Source organism: Dipteris shenzhenensis, chromosome 13, assembly GCF_047967505.1.
Source record: "Dipteris shenzhenensis isolate YYH24624 ecotype China chromosome 13, Dip_SZ_1.0, whole genome shotgun sequence".
Taxonomy (NCBI): domain Eukaryota; kingdom Viridiplantae; phylum Streptophyta; class Polypodiopsida; order Gleicheniales; family Dipteridaceae; genus Dipteris; species Dipteris shenzhenensis.
Genome location: NC_141608.1, coordinates 39,935,247 through 39,944,731, shown reverse-complemented (window position 1 = coordinate 39,944,731; position 9,485 = coordinate 39,935,247). Strand labels below are relative to the sequence as shown.

Here is a 9,485-nt window from a genome sequence, read left to right as displayed (position 1 = left end):
ACAGTCGTATACTCCACACAGCGGGTTGATCAAAAGCGGCAATGCTTTGCCATTGACGTTTTGTATCAGCTACTATATTGCCTCCAAACTGGAACAGAGTTTTCTGGTGCATGATCCGAGACACATCCCTACCTTTCCTATCTACCCATCCCCATAAATCCAAGGGCCAATAATAGAGCATTCTAGTAGGCCATTCATGACAGACTTTAGCAAAGGCGCAAAGGTAGCTCCAAAAAACCTTTTCTCACTATCGGACAAGCCGAACTGTGCAGCTCTGTCCTCAACTATTCTAAAATTCTTTGTGTGAGGATTCCACAGATGCAACCAAGAAGTAATGCCTCGATCATTCATCTTTTTAGCTAACCTTGGCCTAATTTGAGTCAGTGCCACCGAATTGATGTAAGGCCATTTGTTGATCCAAATGTTAAAACCTAACGATTGATCACCCTCCAATCTTATGGCACCCCTCCATTCCACTTCTCCCATGCCTCTGTGCCATATCGATGAGCTTATTTGGTATCTCTAATTGCCTAATCTTTATCGGGAATTGAAAAAGAAGTAATTCCTGCCACTTTGCCTTTCCCTGGGAAAATCTTAGTATCCATGTCTCCTCAATCCAATACTTGGCAAGAACGGCCCATGGTTGAGTCGAATGCAATGTAGCAGCCACTTGTAGCACAATTTGTTACACATCGTGTGTAGATTGTCCACACCCAGACCACTTGAATCTCTCAAAGTGGTGACAAAGCTCAATGAAAATGAGTGCCACTACTCTCTCCACAGAAATTCCTTTGCCACTCTTTCTACTCGTGAGAATGAGCCTTTGGAAAAAGGGAATACAGTAGACATGTACACCATTATTGGAGATAGGATATGCTTTAGAACCCTAATCCTCCTAGCAAGGATATCCGTTTATCACGCCACTTATGGAATTCCTTGTCACTTTTCCCAGGCACCAAATGATTCTCTATTTTAGAGTGATTCCAAATCCACGCGGGCCACACAAATATATGCAAACTTTTCCAGCACGTATCTGTTCATGCGATGGACCATACAAGCGGTTCCAACAACTATCACTAGCCATCCATTTTCACGTTTCATTCTCCCCCACTAATGCCCATTCATTTTTAATTGGCCCTTGCAACAGGTACCAAATGGTGATGTGCATGGATGTTCACTGATGCGAGGATGGAATAGGTACCAAATGGTGGTGGGCATGGATGCTCACTCTCATAAGGATCGATATTGGTGGCCTTCACAATGTGATCTTAAGCATCATGTAATTTCCATGTTTGAATGTGCCACATATTTTATGCCAAAAGGTGTAAAAGAGATTGGCTATATAAACTAGCTTAAAATTGAAATTATATTTAGAAGCCCCTTGGTTGTTCCCTATTCTTTTCTTTGAAGGGGGCTACAAAGCAAGCGAGGTTTCCAAAAAGGGTAATGTTCTGCCAAGTGAGGTGTCAAAGAAGGGTAATGTTATGCCAAGGATGCATATATTTCCCCTTCATTACTGCAATTACCTACTTGTTGAGAAGGGGCATGTTGTGGCAAACATATAAAATAAATACTTGGCCTTCATCACTAGTCTTACTTGCCTGGCATGAATGTGCTTTATGGAAAGCCATCATCTTCTTGGTTTCTTACCCTCTCATCAAGGTACAATGTCTTGGTATAGTCATAAATGATTGGCCTTATCCACTACTCTCTTAGCACCATCTCGATTGATAGCTTATTTGGTTTTCCTAACCAACCTTCCTCCCTTTCTTGAGGAGTTGTGTGGTGGTTTCGTGGGCCTTCCCATAACTTCTCAGTTCCCTTTGCTTGTCACTTTGTGGAGCTTTGGAGCTTGTGCTTATACATAGCTCTACACACAGCTTTGCATAGCTTTATTCAATTTTTGTGATGAGTTTTTTAGTTGCACAGTTTTGTTAGCACATTGAGCATCATGCGAGCTTGCTTGCTAGCAAGTGTGTTGCATCTTATGTGTTGGTATGTCACTATAGGTGGTATATCATTGTGTGGTCACTACCAATTGTTGTACCTATGGTGCTTGTTGGGTGTATCATGTTGGTTTCATTTGTGAGTGTTTTAGATTTTAAGTTTGGTATGCCTATGTAATGTGTATGTTTGCTCCTTATGTACTTGTTTATGTTATTTATTAATTGTGCAAATGAAAGCTTTAGCTTTTAAGTTTGGTATGCCTATGTAATGTGTATGTTTGCTCCTTATTTACTTGTTTATGTTATGTATTAATTGTGTTGTACATATGCATAGTTTCTCATGGGGTTTGTTGTGTGTCATCTCAATAGCTTTGCTATGAGACAAAGAATGTAAGCATACCAAAATCAAAAATGTATGTGTGTGTGTGTGTGTGTGTGCGTGTGTGTGTGTGTGTGTGTGTGTGTGTGTGTGTGTGTGTGTGTGTGTGTGTGTGTGTGTGTGTGTGTGTGTGTGTGTGTGTGTGTGTGTGTGTGTGTGTGTGTGTGTGTGTGTTTGGTCTATTGGCTATGCTATTTGTGCAGTATACGTGTTATTTATTAGTTATTAGTTTGCTACTTTTTTTCTTTTGTTTTCTACATCTCTATTTATTCCTATTTCTTTGGCTTTGTTGTTGGGCACGTATGTGTGTCTTGTGGAGTTGATTTTTGGGTTTCTAGTATATGTCTCATTTTGTAGTTAGTAGATTAGTTGGTTTTTTGTTTTGTTTTTTTCATCTATCTATTCCTTTCTTTGTGTGGCTTTGCTCTTAGGTGCATGCGTGCATTGTGAAGGTGAACTGTGAGTTGAATGGTGGGTTTCCAAAAGGCGATCTTAACAATATTTATGTCGAAGAGAGTATGGATGTGCATCAATACTAATCCTCCATCATGGTAGGGAGATGGTAGAAGGGTGTGAAGTGGGGGTGCCAACTTGTGTTGTAAGGTTAGAAAAAGGACATTCGACTCGACCTTATTCTTTTTCCTCTCTTTTTCTAACTTTACAAATTTCTAGCTCAATAGCCATCCCTTTAAAGCTTTCTTTTTGTGATAGGCACCCTAGGGGCAAGTATGAGGATTCTAAACTCTGCTTAAGCCACGTGCTGAATTATAGGTCGATTAAGATATGAAAGCTTAATTCGTGACCGTTGATTAAAAACAAAAGCTTTTCATGAAGAGCTTGCGTGATTTTGCCTGAGCCAGTTGTCCTGAATATAGGCCCTTGATTTCAATTGATTTGAACGGTAAAGCTTGTGTCCAAACAACATGACAGAGTTGATGCTACGATAACAATGAATATGTATCTAATGTGCATTTCACTACTTGTCTCTCTTCTTCAAACAAAGACGTTCATCCTTTTTGTTCTTGGTTTAGTCTTGCGTTGAAGATGCTTATGGCAACTAGTTCGCTCTCAAAGGAAAGGTTAGAAAAAGAGATTTTTACGTTTTTGTAAGGGAAGCACGAGGAGGTGGGGTTCTTATGTGTGTGTGTGTGTGTGAGAAGTCTATCCAAATGGTCGTGAATGGAAGAAGGGATATATGATATAGATCATGGATGATAGGCAGAAAAGATGTGGAGGCGGCGACTCGGAGAGGAAGGGCCCAGGGTTGGGGAGAAGAGCTTCAAAAAATATAAAATATATGTATTCTTTTTTGAAAAAAGAAATACAAAATATTGTTGTTAAAAATAAATAAATAATAGGATACATGAATGGAAGAAGGAAATGCTGTCGTGTAGCAGCAGGTGCTGATTGCCTTCTTATCGCTCTCCTCGTTTGTCGTTTCCTTTGTCAATTATCAATCACCGTCTCTCTCTCATATAGTCCTGTATTGTATGTTCATACTCATCTCCTGCTCTTTATATGTATCCTCCTCACCTCCGTATATTCGAACTCATCTTCCTCCCCCCTCCTCCTCCATCTCTCTCTTTGCCTTCGCCTTCACGTCTCCCTCTCCGCTCTTGCAGTATCAGGTTATCTCAATCTTCTCAGCTGCCCCTAAGACTTTTGATAATCTTACTCTCTTTCGTTCCTCCTTGCAGCCTCCCCGATCTGCAGCTTCCAGCTGCTGCTGCACGTGCTTTAGCCTGTTCTCCGGCTTCACTATACTCGCCTACTTACGCTCATACAATATCCATGGGTCGAATGCCGCACCTCGTCATCGTTTCAACACCCTTTGATGGTCTCTGAGTGCCCAGGCTCGACCCGGCCCTGCATCGTCATCGCCCATCAACGTGTTTCCTCCCAACCTTGCAAGAGCTGCAACACTTGTCACCCAAAAGCTTACCAGTCAGGTAAGGTGAGGCCCAATGGAACTTCTCTCATTACGAAACCCAAGCTTCTCGCGTCCGTGTTGCACCTGATCTTTACCGTAGTGGGTGTATACAGTCATCTTCTTCGTCCTCTGTCAGACGTTGGCTTTGTCAAATGAGAATTCTGTGCTGTTTCGTTCATTATTACATCAGGTATCTCGTGTCTTAACATACCATTCCACCGCGTGAGCAGGCATCTCAGTGATCTTTGAGTCGGTGAAAGATGAGCTGCAACGGGTGCCGAGTTCTAAGAAAAGGATGCAGTGATACTTGCATTCTTCGGCCATGTCTACAATGGATTGAGTCTCCCGAGGCGCAAGGCAATGCCACGGTTTTCGTCGCCAAATTCTTCGGCCGAGCGGGTCTTATGGGTTTCATCAGCGCTGTGCCCGAAAGTCAGAGGCCTGGTATGTGGCATTCTTACGTTGTTCTTTTTATTCCGACATCATCGACGATAGATTGTTCCGCTTTTCTGACTATCCTAGTGTCACTACTGAAGATCGGAACAACCTGTGTCTCATGTGCAGCTCTTTTCCAATCACTTCTGTATGAAGCATGCGGGAGGACGGTGAATCCAGTCTACGGGGCTGTGGGACTTCTGTGGATCGGCAATTGGCACTTATGTCAGGCCGCAGTAGAGACCGTGCTGAAGGGTGGAACTCTTCGACCTGCAGGTTCCTTGCCGGCAAACTCCAAATCTATGCAGTTCCCTCCAGGCAGGCCTCAAACATCTTTACAGAGATCTACAGCTCCGGAGATAGCGGCTATCAATCAGCCTGTATCCGAGTCTTTTTGCCCAACAGCTCGATGCAGCGAGGCCTTCAGTCGACCTAAAAGGACTTCGTTGGAGTTTGACAGTGGCACAGAAGAGAGGTCTGTCGCCTCTTGTTCTTTGCAAGGATTGCAGCGGCTCAAGGCTTGTACAAACTTGGAACAGGAGGTGAAGGAACTTGGACGGGATCGTGAAGATGTACCTGCTTTAATACTCCAGCCTGCACCGTGGGCTCCCAAGTCTGAAGTATTGCCAGAGCCTGCCGTCAATAGGGAGCCAGCGCAACCCGCAGGTCAGCTTGTTGCGCCTGTGGCGAGGAGGGTGCGGCCAAAAGTCGATGAGGATACTAGGAAAAGATGTTTCCGATCTGTGAGCGGACAGACATTTCAAGAAGAGACGCTTGCTGAAAGTCCTGAGAACATCGAGCTAGACTTGACTCTCAATTCTCATGCGATGTCTTCTTCGGAAAGGATGAAGGTGGGGTCTGCGCGCGTTTCCAGTCCATCCACCATTTCTGTCAATTCAGAGGGTTCAGTGACCAGCCTGGACAGCGTCGACTTCTCCATGGCTCGCTGGCCTGCCAGAACTTCTCCGAGGGAAGAACGCAATCTTTTGCGTCTTCTCTTGTGAATCTACTATTCAGGTGTTGATATGTGATCGATGAGTAGACTTGAAGCCTGGTAGGAATACGCTCTCGGAACTTGGAGTTCCTGCACGAGATGTGTTATAACTTTTAGTGCAGTTCCAAGTCTCTATGAAGCGAAGAGATTTTGCTTGTTGATTTTCTCGTTCTTGGAAGCTCGACTGTAGGCTGTAGCAATAAAGGCCAGAGCAAAATCTGGTCAACAGGGATCTTACTGTGCGCTGGGAATTAGCAACGACTTATGCAGTGAGATTTGAGGTTTAAGCTTCCGGAGAGACGGAGAGAGAGAGAGAGAGAGAGAGATTGATTTTACTCTTCAGACCGTTTGTAATGTTTAAGTGCTAACATATCCAATTCGGCTCCTCAAATGCTTCATGTCTGAGTTAAATTGATTTTGAGTTTCCCATGGGCTACTTTGCTCTTCATAATATGCGTTGTGCTCTCTATTCTGCAGTATTCCCCTTGCATGTTTTCCCACAATAAACAAATTAACTCTTGTTTTGCTTGTGAGTAATTGTGTGTGTGTGTGTGTGTGTCCCCTATGGGCTACTTTGCTGTTCATAATATGCTTTGCTCTATGTAATTGTCCTTGCAATATAATTGTTGTTTTGCATATGCGTGATTGTGTGTGTGTGTGAGTGAGTGAGTGAGAGAAGAGAGAGAGAGAGAGAGAAATGATAACCATTAATCAAAGCCTCAAGTGTGTAAGTGGACGTCATTTCCACAAGGGGCTTTTGGAGATTGTTTCTTTCCTAGTCTCTTTTATGAACAATAAAGGCAACTTGATGATGTGCATATGTGAAATGCACGAGCATATGCTCTCTATTGCCTAGGAGTCTCAAGAATCGTAGACTAGCATATTGCATGAGATAGCTTTGAACTAGTCAATTCGCTAATGTATCGTGGAAGTAGTTATAATGCTAGCTTCAGACTAGTCAATTTGTGATGTATCATGGAAGTGGGTGTAATGTTCTCAAGTTTGTTACATGCTTTATGGACATCTTGGGAGTTTTTTATTTCGTAAAAGCCTTAAAATGTGCACTTTTTTTCATTGTAATGTAGTTGAGGCAACGTAAGACTACATTTTATTTTGAAGGTTTGGGGTGTGTGTGTGTGTTTTGAGAACATTTGTTGTGTGTGTGTGTGTGTGTGTTGGTTGGGGGAGGGGGGGAGAAGCTCACTTTTGTTTGTGATGATCGAAGCCTTAGCCATTGTTTAAATCCACTCACAAAGGACTTTGATTCCAGGCTTTAGCCATGGTCAAAATGCCAAAATCACTCGTTGATGCATGAGTGCACATGTGATTATGAGTAATAACTTTTTTAGTCGCACCCATGCATCTCTCCCTCTCTCTCTCTCTCTCTCTCTCTCTCTCTCTCTCTCTCTATATATATATATATATATATATATACCTATATATACACACACCTTTGTGCACATGTGCATTTGGTTTCATGTACATACATCCATGGTTGATTGATGTCAAGTTAATATGAAACTTGGTTCCTCAATTTTTCTCTTTTAAATTTAAAGTAGAATTAAGGCCAAATAGCACATAGCTATTAAAATAAGAGATGCATTTAGGCTGAATTGCCTTACTTTATTTATACGTTTCCTTGTAGATTTGTTGGATGAAATGGTTGTTAGACTTGTTAAACTAGGGGAAAACAAGCATCACATTCAAGGGATTTGCTAAATGTTTTAAACATGTCTACATTTGAGGTGTTGGGGGTTTATGTATAATCTCATCCAATGTGGTCTGCTCACATTTTAGATTGAGGAAAATTTTGTTCATGGCAAACATCAATGCTTAATGCTCTGACAAGGCTTCCGCATACAAATGGTGACGTTTACCCTTATGAAATCTTCTTTGTTAGTGTGTGTGTGTGTGTGTGTGTGTGTGTGTAGATATAGAGAGAAAGAGAGAGAGAGAGAGAGAGAGAGAGAGAGAGAGAGAGAGAGAGAGAGAGAGAGAGAGAGAGAGAGAGAGAGAGAGAGAGAGAGAGAGAGAGGGAGGGAGGGAGGGAGGGAGGGAGGGAGCGAGAGAGAGGTAGAGAGGGAGAGGGAGGGAGAGGAAGAGGGAGAGGGAGAGGGAGAGGGAGGGAAGGAGGGAGGGAGGGAGAGAAGGAGGGAGGGAGGGAGGGAAGGAGGGAGGGAGGGAGGGATTATCATTGCAATCCAATTACATATTGATTCTATAGTTTTGCTTATGTATGAGTATGTTTTGACTTGTAGTAGTATGTGCTACGGATTGCATTATCAGGATGCTTGATTGAAGAGGTCAAGTGGGAGGGATTATCATTGCAATCCAATTACATATCGATTCTATAGTTTGGCTTATATATGAGTATGTTTTGGGTTGTAGTAGTATGTGCTACTGATTGCATTATCAGGATGCTTGATCGAAGAGGTCAAGTGGCTATTAACAATCTTGGTAATTTGTGAGATATGGGAACATTCAAGTAGCCTACATCTCTACTGCGACCTCCCTTTGTGATGTTATAGCAAATTTTCATCTTATGCCCAATCTTGTTGTATCATGGGTGGAAATAAAAAAGGGAGATAAGAAATCACCCCAAGGATCAATGCCATTGAGTATATGCCAAATTCAGAGAGAAAAAAAAAAAGATAAGTGTATCAAGTAGATTGTTCTTACAAAAGAAAAGAAGAAAGAGAGTAGGAAATTGACACATCTTCCTTTATTTTTGAGTTCCTATTAAAGTGCTATTGAATTATGCAAAGTTTAGAAGACCCAGAATGATCGTACATTTTGAGGTACATCAATGAGTTCACAAACATATCGCAAGGGCATTACATATACCTGACGGATGCCACAATTACGTTTGCCCAATCATGTATGTGGTACACAAATTGTTGTTTATTCCACTAAGGTATCTAAATATAAAGACTTTCATATACTCTTATGACTCTTACTTCTTCCCTTTACGCATAAAGAATGTAAAAATCTCAATCTATTTTGATTGATGTAGGAATGTAATCCTGTATGTACAACGAAACCATTTTTTAATGAATTATGAGTGGCTTACTTTCTCTTAAACCTAAATTAGTTATTAATATATCAAAATTTTTAGGGTGTATGAAATTACCTAACAAACCAATTCAGTATGGAAGTGTCGAAGAATGCTTGTAAATAACTTAAGATGTCTTCTATAACATTCTAGTTCTTGAATGATCGGCTAAATATCATGTTAATTTTACTCTAAAGTCATTTTATCTATCTCAAATCGTCACCTACATGGTAGCAAGTGCATGAGTCCTTCAATAACCCGAAGCAAGCACAAAAATAGAATGTGGCATCTATAATTTAGTTGCTACAAAATCCACTTCTTTAACTTTTCAATAACGTTTTAGTTCATACATGACATTAGATACATTATTTGCGGCAACTAATGTAGTATTCTCTGTAGGGTTCCCTTGCAGTGCGCTGCTAAGCTACAAGCCATACAGGGGCAAGATTCTCTAAAAAGTAAAGAAGTAGGCTGCAAATAAAGGCTAGGGATATGCCCAATTGGAGACTTAGGATCTCGGTGGTCAATGGAAAGGAGAATGGTTTATAGGTACAAACATAGAATCAAATATAAGAGTGGAAGTTAGGTATGGAAATTTGTGCCGAACAACTAACTTTTGAATCCTATTATTCACCATGATCAAGTAAGAGTGGTTGACAAAAATTATAAATATCACAATAAGGTGTTATTTCATACATGGCATTCGATACATTATTTGGGGCAACTAACGTACAAACATAGAATCAAAA

General features: G+C 41.4%; 1 protein-coding gene across 3 annotated transcripts; it reads left to right on the top strand.

Annotated features, from left to right (window-relative positions):
• Positions 1–3,833: 3,833 nt before the first annotated feature.
• Positions 3,834–6,044, top strand: LOC147895392 (uncharacterized). 3 transcript variants are annotated; one of them, XM_087384061.1, is made up of 3 exons: positions 3,834–4,274; positions 4,446–4,699; positions 4,820–6,044. In XM_087384061.1, the coding sequence occupies exons 2-3, from the start codon at positions 4,516–4,518 to the stop codon at positions 5,692–5,694; spliced, it is 1,059 nt and encodes a 352-aa protein (XP_087240187.1). In that variant the 5' UTR covers positions 3,834–4,274; positions 4,446–4,515; the 3' UTR covers positions 5,695–6,044. The 3 variants fall into 3 exon arrangements, with proteins under 3 accessions (XP_087240187.1, XP_087240186.1, XP_087240185.1); XM_087384060.1 differs by having other exon boundaries at positions 3,834–4,279; positions 4,486–4,699; XM_087384059.1 differs by having other exon boundaries at positions 3,835–4,274; positions 4,486–4,699.
• Positions 6,045–9,485: the final 3,441 nt, after the last annotated feature.